The sequence below is a fragment of the Apostichopus japonicus genome, chromosome 13, assembly GCF_037975245.1.
Source record: "Apostichopus japonicus isolate 1M-3 chromosome 13, ASM3797524v1, whole genome shotgun sequence".
Classification (NCBI taxonomy): domain Eukaryota; kingdom Metazoa; phylum Echinodermata; class Holothuroidea; order Aspidochirotida; family Stichopodidae; genus Apostichopus; species Apostichopus japonicus.
The window spans coordinates 20,951,441-20,968,812 of NC_092573.1; the positions used below are offsets into that span (position 1 = coordinate 20,951,441).

Sequence of the window (17,372 nt, forward strand, 5' to 3'; positions counted from 1 at the left end):
ATTGGCAACAGAATTTTTCTGCGGCCGGCAAGATTAATTCCGCGTCCACCCACGGTCTACACAAGTCAGATTTGATTTGATCATTTGTTCAGTTCTAAAGAGTTGATACACCAGTCTCGATCCCATTAGTATCAACATTCTTTCCAAAATTGCTTTTAACTCTCCCTGATTTTCTGTTTATCATCTGCTCTTAGTATTATCACTGCAATTTTGAACTCTTTTTCTGAACATCCATTGTCTAAAAGAGAAAAGAAACTGTTAAATGAACAAAAATGCTCTGCAGGTAAACATCTATAAAAAAAAAAATTAAAAATAATGCAAACACTGTTGGCTACAAAGCTCAGCTTCGGGTGTTATATATCCTCTAATGTATTTAGTGCAACAGGGGAAACTTCATACTTGTGATGTTCATTGTTTGTGTTGGCTCGATATTGCTTCTGGATATGATGTTACCTTTGCACTTGTCAACAGAATCATCATTCAAATTTAAAAGTAACAATGTTCTGCATAAAATCTATCAATTTTTTTCCTATATTTACACCAAACTTAGACAATAGGCTAGGGTACTTCTTAGGCTAAGAACGTGTGGTAGGTTAGGGTATGTGTCAATATTTCATTGACTCCTTAGCGAAGATAAGCGTGGTCGTCATACCTGGGTCGACAAATTTCCAGATTCTGTTAGGTCCAATTTCTCCCACGTAAACATCGTTAGCATCACTGCTGACTGCCATGGTGTGTGGCATTACGAAACCCTGTTGGCAAAAATGTTGAGAATTAACAGATTAATTTAGCGGTACAAATTTCACAGCTTTCTGCAAAAGAATGACACCACCGTGGCTTGTAGAGTTACAAAGGCACAAGGCTTTAAAGGGTGTGAAGACTCGCGCACAAAGAAATGTCTCATGCCGGTAATCTGACCTAGTTTCGAATGAGGTGTAACAAAAGTGTTAGACACCGCCATCGATCCCAGAAAATACACACACACAGCTTACTACCATCGGTAATTAGACACTAGTGTACAGTCAGTACATACAGCTGTGGTCAATACCCACAACAAAGTGTACATAGCAGCCATGGACAACTCAGGTCTAGATAAAAGATAACAAGGTATCACGTTTCATTACTGTCTGAGAAGAAAATTTCACTTGTAAGCAAGTTTGGGGCGAGTCTGCGATGCCTTTAAACTTTGGTAGTGTCATGATTGCATCTGGCAAGATCAGTGAGTGACACCATAATCGCAAACGCATCTAGCAATATGTCTCAGCTTTTCCTTATAATGTGAAGCCTTGAATTAAGGGAACCATGGACAGCTAAAGCAAACATTGTTAAATGGATCTCATTGCACAGAAAATTAAATATTAGGAGAGTTAAGTTGTTAAAGAAAATCTGCTATGATGACATAACAGTGCTCCTGCCATGAGCTATTTCCTGGGGATTATCTGGCCAAAATATATATCACCTTCAAAACAACCATATCTAGAATTTGGCAGCAAAACAATTAGAAGAGGCTTTCACTGAGCAATGTGGCTTATATGTTTGTCCTCCCTGTCAACGTCGCATTTTTTGTGACCAAACTATTACTTTTGAAGTAAATTGACGAATAGCACCTAGTAAAGTTGAATGAAGGTTATGCTTTAGTCACAAAGAAAGACACAGTATTGGATCTTAGGCAAAATAACATCTTTAGAACACATCTTCACCAAGTCATAAACCCTCTGAATCACAAATATACAGATACATGCAAATGTGTGGCTACAATGTGTTTGATAAAATCAAGAATAAAGAAAGGTAAACATATCATGATATAATCTTAAAGCCTACAAACAAACAAACAAACGAAAAAAACAAAAAAATATTCAATTTGATTTATTAGTGAGTCTGATTTTGAACATATGCAGCAGACCATTCACTTTTCTCCCTCTTTTTTTTTCTCCTTCTTTACTTTTTCTCTTGCTTTTGCTTTCTCTATCAGTGCTACATCGATTAAATTAATAAACCAGAACTCTCAAATTTTGGGTGGACTTTAGCTGGACTTTAACTGGATTAGCTTGACTTTAGCTGGAGAGTTTTGCAATGTTGAAATTCTTTCTGCATGGGTTTCGAGCCATCTGCAAATCATTTTTAAATTAATAAACCAGAACTCTCTAATTTTGGATGGACTTTAGCTGGACTTAGCTGGACTTTAGCTGGATTAGCTTGACTTTAGCTGGAGAGTTTTGCAATGTTGAAATTCTTTCTTCATGGGTTCAAGCCATCTGCAAATCATTTTTAAATTAATAAACCAGAACTCTCAAAGTTTGGATGGACTTTAGCTGGACTTTAGCTGGATTAGCTTGACTTTAGCTGGAGATTTTCGCAACGTTGAAATTCTTTCTTCATGGGTTCAAGCCATCTGCAAATCATTTATTAATAATTTGCTCACCTTTTCCGGTGACCAGGTCTCCAGGGCCTCTCCGCTGTCGTAGTTGACTGTCACCCCTAAGATTTGCTTCTGGGGGAATGTAGGTCCATTTATGACAAACAGAACTCCACCTGTAGACCGGTAGATGATAGAGAATACAAGATCCGGTCAGGAATAACGCAAAGGAAGTAGAAGAGAAGATTACAAGGATAACAAAACCAAAAGGAGACCGTTGAACACCGGTGATCGTTATCTGGATTGCTACAGAATACACAGATTTAAAAATCATTACGAAAAATCAAGAAGAAAAATACACTTCTAGGCACTTTGTGTGGTGGATGTGTACGATCATTGACTGGTAGTGACCCTACCAATTCACTCTAGGCATTGAAGGGAGGGAAGGGGGGGGGGGTTGTGATGAGACAATTATTAGCAAGGGAAGTGAAGTAAATACTATGTTTTGCCCATGATGTCGTACGTGTGCAACAGTTTGTGTCACTTTCGCGATTGCAGCCATCACCTTGGGCGAGATTTTCAACAATCCGATGGTTATATGCACGACAGTTTAAAAGGAATGTTCAGATACATGTTTAGAATACTATGTCAATTCAATCCACGTAAAACACACCGCGTGAGTTTATGGGTTGAAAATAAACCAAGAATATTGCGACTAACAGTCATTTTGTGTGACGCAATATTATCTAAATAAACAAAAACAGTCGTAAAGGCAATTATTTTATTGAAGCAAGCACATAGATCACTATAAAGGTATATTGAGGTTTGGTTAGAATCTATTCAAGGTTGCAACCCAGTGTACAAGACTTCTTCAAGTCAGGCTTACATTTACATTACAATGATTAAATGTATTATACTGACGGTACAAAAACTACGCCGGTTCTGTCGTCCGCAAACTATTGAGAGTGCGACCCAAAAGGGGATTGTGAAATAGTTTCGAGGGATAATCAGATTTTTTAAGACATCGTAGATTTTATCTACAGTTTTCGAAGCTAGCCAGTGGAGATTGATTGATTCTATTTTTTTTAACATCAAATCCTTCGTTCATTCTGAGCATCGATTCTGAGGGGTGGGTGGTGGATCCCGATCGAATGTTGCTCATTTCTCATGGAAGGTCCAGGGTTGTGGGCCTACCTATTTATGACCATTTTCACAACCAGATTCAAAAAGGTTCTCCACTTCTTCAATAAAATCTTCACTGTGGTAGAACATTCTAAACTAGACTACTAACAAATATTGAAGATTTTATATTAAAAAAAACATGATGAATGAAAAATGATTAACAAATTACTTCATTACCTTTCGAGTGCACATTGCAATAACTTCATTCAATGGGGAACATTATTAAGAAATTCAAATATGGTCCTTTTGGATAATCTGCATAATCTTTGCTGGTTGTAGAAGATGGCTGATTTAATTGTCTACAAATTTGGCTATAAATTATAAGTCTAACAGGATATTATTTAACAATTGCCTGTAGGACCATCTCACCAGGCAGTCTTATGGCTTTCCACAAAACAAAATTTTGCCGTTTCCCAAAGATTGCAAATTAAGGGGGGAAACTGAGTCCTAAACGTCTGCTCACCTCTCTTTGGTGAATATATGGCGGCAAAAATTCTGGCATCAAATTCCTTCGGCTTGATCTGTTTTATAAATTGTCCCGTCGCTGAATCAAAGCAGAGAACCCTGCCATTTTCTCGATCGGCGGCGCAAATGTGTTGATTATTATTGGCCAGAGTCACAGAGTGAACCACAAACATTGAACTTGGAGTAAGGTGTCCTGAAAATAACAAGATTCAGTCATAATCTTAGCATTACACACTCATTAACCATTCTGAACAAATTTATAGGTTTGTGGATGGACGAATGCTTTAGTGTTGATATAAGGGGACAGGGAGGCAGGGTTTGTCCTCCCAAATGGTGTTCCTCTTCTCACTTGAAGCCACATATGTCAAACTATTTTCATTTCATTTATTTATTTCCAGTATAAATATAATATTTATAAACAGGACATCAAAAGTGAGTACGTAATAAGAAAATGTTATTTTAAAATGTTAGTGTACAAACAAAACAAAAACAACAACAAAATGATAATAATAATGTATGTCATTTTAAAGCATTTTCTCTTTATAAACCACTTTTCCTACCTGGTTAGACGCAGCTATCCCTCTCACAACAATAATCCAACCAACCTCCCCCCCCTCTCTACCACCCTCGACCTCCCTCTCCCACCCTACACAACTCGTACAAAACTTTCTGCTGATTCCAACGTTTGATGACTGCGAGGCCACAAAATTGATATGTTAGGACATTTTAGTTGTTCTCATTTACTAGACGTACCGATTGCACCGTGGTCTATGGCGAACAGAAATTCACCTTTCGGTGAAAATTTCACGATTCTGGTATTGCAGTAACCGTCCGCCACAAAGAAGTTCCCGGTGGTGGGGTCGACCACCACGTCCGCAGGCTGGCAGAAATGAGATTTATCGCTTCCTGGGATCAGACGGACACCCAGGGTAAGAGATGGAACTCCAGAACCGTCGGCGGGGTACTTGAACACCTGGTGCAGGGCGACGTCCGTGAGCCAAATGTTACCTTCGTGGTCCACAAACAGCCCATGTGGAATGTAAAACCTACCAGAGATAAACAAACACTGCATTGTTGAACGTGACACACAACGCTGTCGTTCTTTACACGGAAATCCTACTTTTGATAAAACATCGAAACACCTTCCAAAACATTTTCACCGCCTATTTTGCTAGAGCCACCTCACTAGAAGTACACTGCACCAGTATCCTTCCACACTTTGGGGTATTTTTTGGGGGGGAATCACTAATTTTCCTTTATTGTCTCTTTCTTCCCAAACCTTATTTCCTTAAGTTCTTGTCTGTGCTCTTCTCGGCATGCTAATGAAGATTTTTCCGAGACAAGAGTTACTACTCTCCTAAAGGAAGTGGTAGAATGAGGAGGGCAGTATATCCGAACGGGCCAATCAGATGAGCTAAAAGGGTTACCAACGGCGCTGAATAAATTAGAGCTAGAGTACGGTTGTTGTGAGGAGACAGGGAAGTGAACTTTGAAGTAACTTTAGTTTACTTTGCATATTAAAAAGTTTTAAAAGAGGTATTGTAATACATAACTACGAAATATTACAATGTTTTTAAATACTGAATTCTACTGAGCTCAAATGACATATGACCTCCACATTCACATACGTAATATAATATCCTTCAAAGCTTTCTAGAATCTTAACCAATTGCATCACCCTTTGTAAATTTGTCACACACACGCACATAAACACACAAAGTCACATACGCTTGTCATTACAATAGACACCCCTTTTGCCTTTTGGCAAGGAATCAATTCTGTTCCAGCGAGTCAACGTACAAATAAGTAGCAGATAACATTCTATAGCCATTTGCAACAAAAACCAAATAGTTTCACTTACTGGTTAGCTCCCCATTTTGATATCACTTTTCCAGTTTCCTTATCCAGCGTGAGGACTGTATCATTCTTAATAGGACCGTCGTTCAGTTTCAAGTAGTGGAAGGTACGGTCAAATGAGCTGCAAAGTTAGTAGTCAAAAAACCATATAAAACAGACGTTAGATAACATCAAAGTGTAATGATAGATAAATCAACAAACGAAACTTGAAATACCATGGCTCATAAACTCAGACGATCAAAAAGAATTCACACATGATGAGAAACTCAACCGTCTCAAAATCTTCTGAACATTTCCAGAAAGTATGTCAAAGGAAAAAAAAAAAGGTTAAAAAAAAGGAAAAGAACAACAAAATTTGCCCTCAAGAAATTCATAAGATTCTAAACATATTATTAGACACCAAAAGCCTGTTTTTCTTTTTTTTTAAATGGGTAGAAGATCAGACAACGAGGCGTGAGCACTGCCGTATAAAAGGAGAGCCTAGAAATATGATTCTAAACAACCAAATGATCACTATTGTGCATAATTTCACAATCATTTTAGCTGCCAATTCTAAAAATAACTTGATCTCTATTGTGACCTTTGACCAGGCTCATCATGCCAAAAAAAAAAAATCCTAAATGGTACCAAAAAATTTTCAGTAAAGAAGATCAACGTAACTCCAGAGTGGTACACTCTTTATAAATTAAACCTAAACTGAGTTATGAAAGTTAGTTTTAGATTGGCTGAAGCTGAAAGCAGGTAGGGTGTCCGCTCACAACTTCTGTGGAGTGTTGGCTCAGTGTTTAAAGCCAGTGCCTTCCAAACATAAGGTCCCCGGGTTCGAGTCACTCCAAAATTAATGTTTGTCGTCCAGTTACAGAGTTGTTGACAATTGACAATTCATAATCATGGACGTTAAATATGAATCTAAGAGACTGACTTCGGTAAGCTTGCGGCTTTGATAAGCCAATGAGGCTTCTTCGCGAGTTCTTGCTTGCAGGAGGATCGAAAATACATACATACATACTTCTTGGTTACCGCTGTGCAGTGGTGTTTTAACTGAGTCTTTGTTAGATTTGGAAACTTTTGGTTAACGAATTGGGTAATGAGACTACTTCTGTCCTTTCAAATGTTTCAAAACAACATCGTTCAACTTGGCTGTACTGCGATGAAGACCGGAGGTTCTTTCCCATCCACCCCCCCCACCTCCCTCATTCTAGAAAGTGAAGCAATAATGGTTGCATGAATGCCTGTTAATGCTCTGAACACTCATCAAAAGAGAAGGGTTGGTATGAACCGGTGTTCATCCAAGATCATCATCATCACACGGATAGGTTTTCAAAATGAGCTTCCATTGGCTTCCTAACCCTTGGGAAATACTAAGCTACACCAAGCTATTCATTTATGATCAGCAGGTAACTCATGTCAGTTTTAGGCAGCTTGATGAATAGCTTACACCTCCTTCACGGCGTATCCAGAATGCCTGTGTGAACGTCTGTTTGCATATATTGGTAATATTTGCATGAATTTGTGGGTTAAAAAGATGGATATGGAAGAACAAATCATTTTGATTTAAAAACTCACTCTACTTCCCATTTTCTGTCCCCTCTGTGAAAGACTTTGACATTGTCCTGTGAGTCTGTATCCAGGCCTCCTACTTGTCCTAATGCTAGTCCTGCTGCTACCCAGTTTGGGACTTCATTCAGCACTATGAGACAAAAATTAAACAACAAAAACAAGATTATTTAGCACAAGAGTCACAACATCCAAACGTAACAAAATATTCGAGCTCGGCAGCTTATTGAAGTTTGTCTGTATTATTTGACGAAACCTACCCAAATATCATTCAAAATTGAAACGCCATTGAGGAAAATAAGACACTCGCAGGTATTTTTTTCTTTTTTCCACCAAATATTGGTTAATGCAATTTGTAATTACTAGTTCCAGTCGGTGCTCAACATATCATCATCCGGACACTTTTTCATCGATAGAAATTAATCGCGATTAAAAAATACAACCTGTAATATTTTGAAATCTTACACTATTTATTTCACTATATAAAAAATTTGACTTGACTGTTCAAGGTTATCCAAAACAGAGAATTATACCACATAGGACTTGAGAGTACACAGACTGAATCCTCGGTTTTGCTTTCTGAATTGCAGCTTCAAGCAGTTCCCACGACAACATAACTATTTAAAGCGGTTACGTACCTCTTGCCCCCGAAGGGTCCTCCTCCTCCTCCTGTTCTTCTTCTCCTTCTTCTTCTTCATCTTTAGGTGAGGATACTGCCGTTGTTGCCTTGCCTGTTTCCTCGTTTCCCTCATGTTGGTCGTCGTGACTACCGTCTCCGTCGTCATCGTTGCCGCCTATTCGCTGTATCTGGTCCTGAACATCAGTCTTCAATTTGTCCTCCAACATGTTGATGTCGTCGTCGTCATCGCTCTCCGGTTCTGTGGTGTCGCCGCCGTCTGACGAGGGCATCTTAGCGGGGGGCGTATCCGTGTCCCAGCCGAGGGGTACGTGAGAGAAGAGGTCTCTACTTGCCTGTTGGCTACAAACCTTGAATGATTCCCCCAAGGCACTGTCCGTGTAGTACATGATGTACAGATTACACATTTCGTCGGTGTGTTTTGACCTGTGCGAGAAAAAAACATTTCGCGGTTGACCTGTCCACGAAACCTCAAGAGTAAAATAGGATGTTAGGAACCTGCCTTGTTTACGAAAAAAACGGGTACATCCCATCTGGGGTAGAGGTAGTAAAAGTTGTGGGAACCTGATGTTTTAATCTCAACAGACTTTTTGGGAAAAAGACAGCAGACAGATAAGATCTTAACACCAAGATCTACAAAGAGCTTACAGGTTTGAATTATACCTTACAAAGGAAAACTTAGCAACCTGCGGACAATACAAATCAACTCACGAGGGAAACTTGTGTTTTTGCAAACATTTTCACAGGCAAAATCACACTTCTTCACATCAGCCTAAAACATGTCAAAATGTTTCAAAAACTTGTGGACTTTGTGATGGGTGACAAAGTGCGGCAAACCCGCGACGATCCAATCCAAGAACGATACAATGCATATGCAACTTGGACAATTCTCCGGCACATAAAAAACCCAGCAAATTTTGCACATGTTCTTAGGAAAAATCTTGTGGTAATTCGAGACAAAGGGTACAAACTGGCAACTCTGTGTCGGTGTGTATAAAAATCAAACATTTCCAAACAACATCCCTGTGGTTGCTTACAGATAATGACTGGTTTTCCACACATTGTTAACCTGTGGCACAGGTTTGTCTGTGAGTGATACAGCTAATTATTTCTCTCCTCTTTCAAAGAACAAAATCTAACGAATAGTCGGATTGAACAATCCTGTGAGTTGGAAGGTGCATATAAATATTATGAGTTGAAAGGTTGCGTAACTGAGAGTATAATGAAGGCAGGTTGAGAGGAAAGTTAGCATAAAATTCATATATTTTTGAGACAGAATTTGAAGATCTCACCCAACATGCACTTCATGGTCTGTCCTGGTCCCATCAAAGGTACATCTGGTCGCTATGACATCACCTCTCTGGATTTGGTAAATTTCATCCATCGGGTAGAAAGCCTGGATAATTTAGATGAAGAAAACGATACATGAATTTCCTCAGTAGTTCTTGTATATAAATATATATGTATATATACTATAAAGAATATCCATGTGTATTCCAAAAGGAAATATTAATTAGACAAAAGCTGAGAAATAAGATATGACTCATAATTGACAAATAAGGAGTACTACTGCTGTAGAAAATATATTGACATTTTCGGTCGCACTGGGACCTTCGTCAGCGATACTCGGCCATGGAATGAAAAGTACTTTCCATTTCCACTGCAAAGAAACATACATTACTGCGGCAGTGATGATAACACCGTTGTTATCTCGTAATCGATGAAATAATCAAACAAATGAATCATGCAATAACAGCACCTTTTGTCCTAATTTGTCAACAAAAGACGAGCAAATTTATGCAATTTGACTAAACTCATGAGACGTAATAATATAGGGTTCACATGTTCGTGTCGTAAGTTTGAGGTTTAACAGATGCTGTAGTTTATAAGACAATGAATAATTGAGAATAATCTCTCAATTCTTTTGTACAATTACCGTTAACATTTTTGGGCTTTTCTGTAGCAATTTGCCAATCTTGTTTAGCTCAGCTACAAACACAATGCTGACAAAGCACCTAACGTCTGAAGCGGTACTATGTCTGACGTTAAATTTGAATTACAACAAAGAGAAATGCATGAAAACATCGGGGAAGCAGATGCCTCTGTATAGAATACATTAGTATATATTGTGCGGTTAACAAACCCACCGTTACATTCCAGTAAAATGCAGATGCCTTTGTTAGTAGAAATTAGTTCTGATTGTGTGATTATCGAAATAAACTTAAATGCCATCATTAATTCAAATACAGGTTTCTAAAAGTAGTATCCACTTGCATTGTTTGTGAGGTAAACCAATGATACACTTGATAAGTATGCCAATGTTTAATGTTACAACATCCGGCAAATCGTAACACAGAGAGTTCTAGTCATTCTGAAATAGAATCGTTCTGAATATGTGGATTACTTGGTGAAACATCGTAAGGAACTTCCTGAAGTAGTTGTTCTAGAAATAAATCCTTTCTTATAATATTTCCTACATGTTTTTTTTTTTTTATTCGTTATCTGGAATTCAGAATATAAACACATTTTTTTTATTGTTCTATCTGTTATCAAATTTCACAATCCAACAGGGCTGCTCTTAAATCATATTCCAGTTTTATATATAACAGTTTAAATTTCAAAGATATTTTATCCAAAGTTCTATGAGTCCAGTTTGCATGACAAGACCAGCTCCGTAATGACATTTTAAAGGCATTGAAGACTCGCCCCAAACCACGTGCGGCCATCTGAAGAGTTAACTTTCTGTTGCTTGCAAGTGATGTTTTGTTTGTGTCGCTACAAAATGCAGTACTGAAACGTGATACCTTAATTGTTATCTTTATCTGGACCTGAGATGTCCATCGCTGTATCGTTTGTATAATGTGCTGTGGGTACTGACTGTACACTAGTGTCTAATTATCGACAGTAGCAAGCTGTGTGTGTGTATTTTCTGGGATCGATGGTGGTGTTTAACACTTCTGTTACACCTTATTCGAAACTAGGTCAAATTACCGGCATTAGACGTTTCTTTTTGCGCGAGTCTTCACCCCCTTCAAATACAATGCTTTCGAGAATTTTAAGCTGCCTTGAGACAAATTTCAATGCAGAACGAGAGGCAGGTGGGCAGGTGTGACGGGTGAGGGAGGAGGAGGTACATTTCCCAACAGACTCTTTATTACCTTTCTGCATGCTCCCCACACATCCTCACCCCAACTGTGTAGATCTTGGCTTTAGAAGTCTCTTTTAATCTGCACAGACATGGTAATTACTGTGGCTACCTTTTCTCGAAAGTTCCCGACCGCAACACCACGACTCACCTGTGGCCATTGAGGATTTCCTTGGGCTATTTCCTCCCATTTGTTATTCCTGATCCTGAAACCTGTTATGACCTTTCCCAGACTGTGAGCATGAGTACGAAACCCGAAGGCATAGATAGGCACCGTATCCTTGTATTCGCAGGCAACGTCTGTATGTGAATCTGTCAGGAGGGAATTCATTAGAAAGGGTATTCAAATGATTCAAATATAAAGAAATTTTTAAAGAGATTTTCAAAAGTAGTAACTTTTGGCAACGAATCAAGAATCATTTAATTATCCGTCAATTTAAGATGGATTTGGTAATAAGTTTTGTAGCAGGATTGTCTTGGGTTTGATCAATTTTATAATTTTTAGCAATAGTTGGCGGTTTTCGGTAAAATTGCAGACAAAATGCAGACCGATTCTTTGACAAAATCCCAGCTCGACATTGTACCAATTTGGAAATTTGAAAAGGAGGAGAATCAATTGCAGGCCTCAAAAATTAAGGCTATTTTTTACTGGCTAAATTTCTAGCTTCTATTGGAATTTTCACTTTTTTGCATTCAAATTGTAGATTTTGTAGTCAATCTGTTTTATCGCTTTAACTCTTCACCAGTGCTGTTAATCGTTTTTCGATCTCATATTCCTGTATATATCTGTATATGGTATATGTATTTTTACTGTTTTATGTATTTACTGTTTTATGTCATTGTATATTCTAGATTGTTTGTAAAGCGCACAGATGCATCGCGCGTAGTGCGCTATATAAGATTTTATTACATTACATTACAAAAAGGCCAGTGGATTTTGCTGTTTACCAGCAGCCAACAAAAAAATGACACTTGTATTTTTCTGCCAGTAGGGCAAACAGTGTAAAACTGTTACCAGGTTATTCTAGGCATGGTAGTATGAGGTGCTGGGGTTGTGGGGAGACAGGTAAGTGGGGAATGAAGTGAATATTCAGAACATAAACAAAACATATTGCCTTGTGTAGCAATTGTTAGTGAAACATTACAGGATTTCCGTATTTAAAGCTAACTACGTATCATCAAATCTTACTGGGCCACTCACATATTATAAGCCTGTGCACTCCCTGATGTGTAATTCACCTATTTCTGGTTATAATAATAGTTCATAGTTGTTAAAACCACTGGATTTTGTAGGGACTGGTTTTGGACGGAATAACTTTAACGACTGTCCGTGTTAAGCATTTGATGAAAATGTAAAAGATAACGCTACAATCAATATCATCAGTGTAGGACTTTCACGGTCGTCCGGTCGTCTGTGACGACTAGAAATTACGTCGGACTACCAAATCTTTCAAAATGTTGTGTGCTTGGTAGTCCTTCGGACGACCAAAAAAAAATGAAGGCTTTGAAGAATTATTGAGCCTAATTATATTTCATTAAAAACGAAAGTCAATTTAATTAAATAGTTTCTGAATAACACCCAAACCAAACATGAATTATTTAAAAACATGCGCGAAATATTAACTTTACAACATCGTTAGAAAAAATCTGTTCACTAATAAAGTCGCCTAACATTATCTCTAATGATGTACCCAGAAAACAAATGAGACTTGTGGCTAATGTCAGTGCAATGCATTTTGTACGGTGTTGTAACAACAGTTGATCAGACACTGCCAGTCTTTATAGGCCGAGTGAAAATGCATTGCTGGACAATGGGGGAAATCTAGCCTATACTGCTGAATTTGTGACGCAGTTATAAGATATCCATGGAATACTTTCAGTATTGCTGTTATCTTCGACCACATGGTTGCCTAACAGCACACTAAGTCAATTGGGGAAATCTAGCCTACACCGCTGAATTTGTGACGCAGTTATAAGGTATCCATGGAATACAGTAATGTTATTAGCGAAAAAAATACTGACAACTTTTTTAATTTAAATTGTCACGAAACGGAAACTGATGAAAATTTTAAAATGACAAGTTAGAGTAGCTATATTACGTGATAAAATGAAAAGAGATGAAATCTGTTTTACAATCTTTAAAAAGTTACAACAAAACTGTCGATATTATGAAACAAACTACGTTCGGCAAAGCCCTGTTTCTAGACTGCCTTACAATGAACAGCATGCATTATACGAACATCAGTTTAAAACTGCAGTGTTTACCCCTAACATTTTTGGCACGTTTCCAAAAAACTTTTCATGTAGTAAACTATTTTGGCTCCACTCTAGAATTAATAAGGTCAGTCAGTAAAGGATCGATAAAGTTATGCGAAATATTATCTTAGACGTTCAAGAAAAGTAGGTAAATATCCCCGTAACATTAAGGTAGGTAAAACACACCCCAAGCCAACCGACTCCTCCGCATGAACAAAACAATCTATTCCCCATGATACACGAGGCACAGTCTATACCATACAGACATAGCACGATACCAAGGCCCAATGGCTATAGTATATGGCCATCTTTATGAAAGTAAACCTTTTAATCCCATGTTTCAGGCCACTTGGCATGATTAACTAAATGCTAAATATTGTTCCCATGTCCTTGTGGAAAACGACAACTTCGCAAAATACAATTAGTTGTGTTTTTGTTGTTACGTGAGATCTGTAACCGACGAAGTGGTTAGGCTATATACTATACACTTAACTATGGTAGGATATTAATTTTTCTTTTTTTTGTGGAAATTCTAGAAAATACTTTCTTTTCCCCGTGCTTAACACCAGATGTGGTCTGATGGTTTGTTCATAAATGGGTGAACTAGAGCCTTGTTTACATGACATTAGTTGCATTTAGCACGATATGCCAGTTTCACGTGAATTTTTCGAAAGTATCTTGCTCGATCTTCGTAAAATTTGAAAGGTGTACCAACTTACTGTTCGTACACAATTGGTAATTTCTCTACTGATTTTCAGATTTTTTTCTCTATACAGTCAATTTTATAAAGGACGGGTTTTTTCGAAGTTCCAAAGTCAGTAAATGAAGTTGATAAATTCTATTTCTTTTCAACTTTCTTAACCATGGAAAGCTAGAAATAACATTTACACATAAAACGGAGAAAGGATAATCACTTTTTTAAACATTTATTTCAAATTTCTTTCACAAGAAATTATCGTCATTTGTTCAATCCTCAAAAACTATCGTTTTGAAAAAAAAAATATCGCGATAATAATAATTTTCGATATATTGCCCAACCCTACGTGATAGTCTCAGATACAATTCAAAGGCATCTTCGTACCACCAGTGATTGTTGTCAAAATGTACGTAACAAATATGAGCCAAGGCCTAACGGTATGATATTTGAGTGCATAAATATGATAGTCTTTACCACAAGCTTTGTTATCTCTACACAGGGGAAAGTAAACGTTGCAAGTAATTGTTGTTAAACAAGTTACTTACAAGAATGTTTGCAGACAATCGGTAGGGACTATTAGCCAATCAAATCATGGGAATTTTGGTAAAGCATCATTGTCTATTTTTAGCATGAAAATCTCTGTAATGAAGTTTTGGTAGCCCTGTACCTTGCGGTTGATTGTTATGATATATTTATTTTCAAACAAATTTAATGATCTGTAGGAGTAGGAGAACTTTTGATTCTTGTCAGAAGAAGAAATAATGAAAGATGTTCATTTAAAAATGTGTTTTGTAATGTTTTCCGTTGACCTAGTTGTGAGTGTGTACTTGGGAATTGCAAGCAATTTGAAGATTTTTCGTCCCTGGCCAAAACATTGCGTCCCGTACCCAGAATCCTGTGTTCGTAACAATTAATGCTGGAATACTTTCGTTATTGCTGTTATCTTAGACCACATGGTAGCATAACTCAATGGGAATATCTTGCCTAACCATAGGTTTGCCAAAAAAAAAAAAAAAATCACACTGCGTAGTATTTGCAATAAATAAGGAACAGGGAAGTATCGCGTCGGGCGGGTATCTGGCTACCCGGATACCCCGTGCAAACACTTTTTGAAAACAGTACACAATAACATGGTTATATGCTAAACTAATAAAGCTTTGGTTGACACAATCAGATTGAGCACCAAAATGTTTTGTTTTGTATTATTTGTGTTCATTTTCAATTTTTGGTGGAAAATTTGGAAGGACTACCAAGTTTTTTGCAGGACTACCAAATATTTGAAAATCCTTGAAACTGGTAGTCCTTCAGACAACCTTCTCAAATTCCTGAAAATCCAACACTGATCATACATACTGGGACTATTTGGATCGACGTGTATGTTCATGCCCACGTTGAGAAAGATGCCACCCATATACTTTTGCCTGTGAAAAGGAAAGAGAGGGAAGAAAAAACGAATATTTCATATTTGGTTTGCCACAAATGTAAACACATGGTACAATTGCACATCAAATAATAGGTAAGGTTAAATACATTGCGTGAAAGAACATGATCTAAAAATAATTTGTAGGCTTGTCTAGGGTTGTTTATAGCACTACTCCCTGTAAGACACAGAAAGAGCATTAAACATATATATATACTAACATATAAACAATCAAGAAGGAGAGAGAGATGAATTAATTAGTCAACTACAGGACTACAAGACTGTGACTCATTAAAGGGCTGCTGAATAGACCCCAACTATACCACGCTATCAGGGAAAAGTTTCTTGAGATTACATAATCGACCCGCCTTGGTCGTACAATGACCTCTTTTTACCAATTAGTCTGCAACGCCTGCCACATATTTTTTCTTGTAGGAGGGTCTTAGTGTGAACACTGTATGATTGACTAGATGGTGCTAGACATGAACAGATTTCACTGCTAGACATGAACCGATTTCCACACAGTGTTTACACAAAGAGCCTAATGGTGTTAAGAAGCCACGTAGGCTAATTGTAGAGCATGAGGTCGATTTACGACCGTGGCAGGCCGATTACGTCATCACAAAACTTTCCTAGCTATAGCGTGATATAATTGGAGCCAATAAAGCAGATCTTTAAAGCTTGCAGCGGTGGCATCTACATGAAAATAACTCTGCTTTACACAATAAGTAACAAAAAAACAACTTACTCTTCTGTCGTGGCAACCAACGTGAGCCCTGAGGAATCGGTGCTACCGTCTGCAAGGGGGAAGGACACAGAACAGAATTTAATTACCAGAGAGATGCTTAAATAGGAATTCCTTTGTTCTTAGACTTTACTATAGTGAAATAAATACAGGCTCATAACTCTACAGCAGAGTTTGAACACCATACTTGTACTGAGAGGAATTTAAGAAGACATTAAAATCCATTCAAATTTGAAAAAAGGCCAAAGAAAGTTTTGGGCGAGAAAGGGTTAGGACTGGTTGGAATCCCATGATAGCCAGAAAGATAACCTTCTTTTTCTCTTTTCTGTTATACATTTACTTCAAATTAAATCTTTTTATAATTGACTGTACATAGTGTTTCTCATACACAAAACACAGGGACTATGACAAGAGTATTTGAGTTGCAATTATTCTGACAAGATAGATAAAGTAAAGGACGAGTTTTTATCCCACGGTCAGAAAGAGACGAGACATTAAACTCAATCGTGGGACTATAAAGCCGAGGTGGAAGCGTAAAACTTGATGGTACAGAATTTCACTGAAAGACATGCCTTGTTCAGCATGTGTTACTGTAAAGTTTGGGAGAATTTGAAGTTTGTGAACTGCAACTGGTTCTAAGGAAGGTTTTCAAAACGGGTGGTAGACCTTGTTTTCTCAAGCACTGAGAACATAGCAACCAATACTGGCATCAGTCCATCCACTACAATTCTCATACAGACAGACCATTAAAATTTGGATTTATATCTGTCTTTGTCAACGTTTCAACATCAGTCCAGACTAAGGTTGTTCCACTCAGATCAGGATCTGTTACGACATGGTAACCCAGCCCCACAGCCCCCCCAGCCCTCTCCCTCCTGCTGTTTTTTTTTTTAATAAACAAAGTACCTCCCAGGTAATTACATGGGACCTCCTCATGTCAACTTCACCTCTATTTAAACTGCTATCTCCTCTGACATTCTTTTTCTCACCCACAAATTTTCTAATTTCACTGTCCTCAATTTCTTGGAAAAGTCTGAAAGGGGAAAATTTCTGTC

General features: G+C 37.8%; 2 protein-coding genes across 3 annotated transcripts in view; one reads left to right on the forward strand and one right to left on the reverse strand.

The window, feature by feature from the left end:
* The window catches only part of LOC139978679 (translocon-associated protein subunit beta-like), an 86,222-nt gene that overhangs the window by 45,204 nt on the left and 23,646 nt on the right, over positions 1–17,372 (forward strand). The gene's annotated exons all lie outside the window — the stretch shown is intronic.
* The window catches only part of LOC139978664 (peptidyl-glycine alpha-amidating monooxygenase B-like), a 41,941-nt gene that overhangs the window by 7,045 nt on the left and 17,524 nt on the right, over positions 1–17,372 (reverse strand). Inside the window, exons 7-17 of the mRNA XM_071989043.1 lie at positions 16,321–16,369; positions 15,506–15,573; positions 11,351–11,511; positions 9,347–9,450; positions 8,056–8,480; positions 7,427–7,550; positions 5,865–5,981; positions 4,757–5,049; positions 4,002–4,196; positions 2,423–2,532; positions 653–752 (exon numbers count right to left, since the gene is read on the reverse strand). Coding sequence (XP_071845144.1) covers positions 653–752; positions 2,423–2,532; positions 4,002–4,196; positions 4,757–5,049; positions 5,865–5,981; positions 7,427–7,550; positions 8,056–8,480; positions 9,347–9,450; positions 11,351–11,511; positions 15,506–15,573; positions 16,321–16,369 — 1,746 coding nt within the window. The remainder of the gene's footprint in view (positions 1–652; positions 753–2,422; positions 2,533–4,001; positions 4,197–4,756; positions 5,050–5,864; positions 5,982–7,426; positions 7,551–8,055; positions 8,481–9,346; positions 9,451–11,350; positions 11,512–15,505; positions 15,574–16,320; positions 16,370–17,372) is intronic.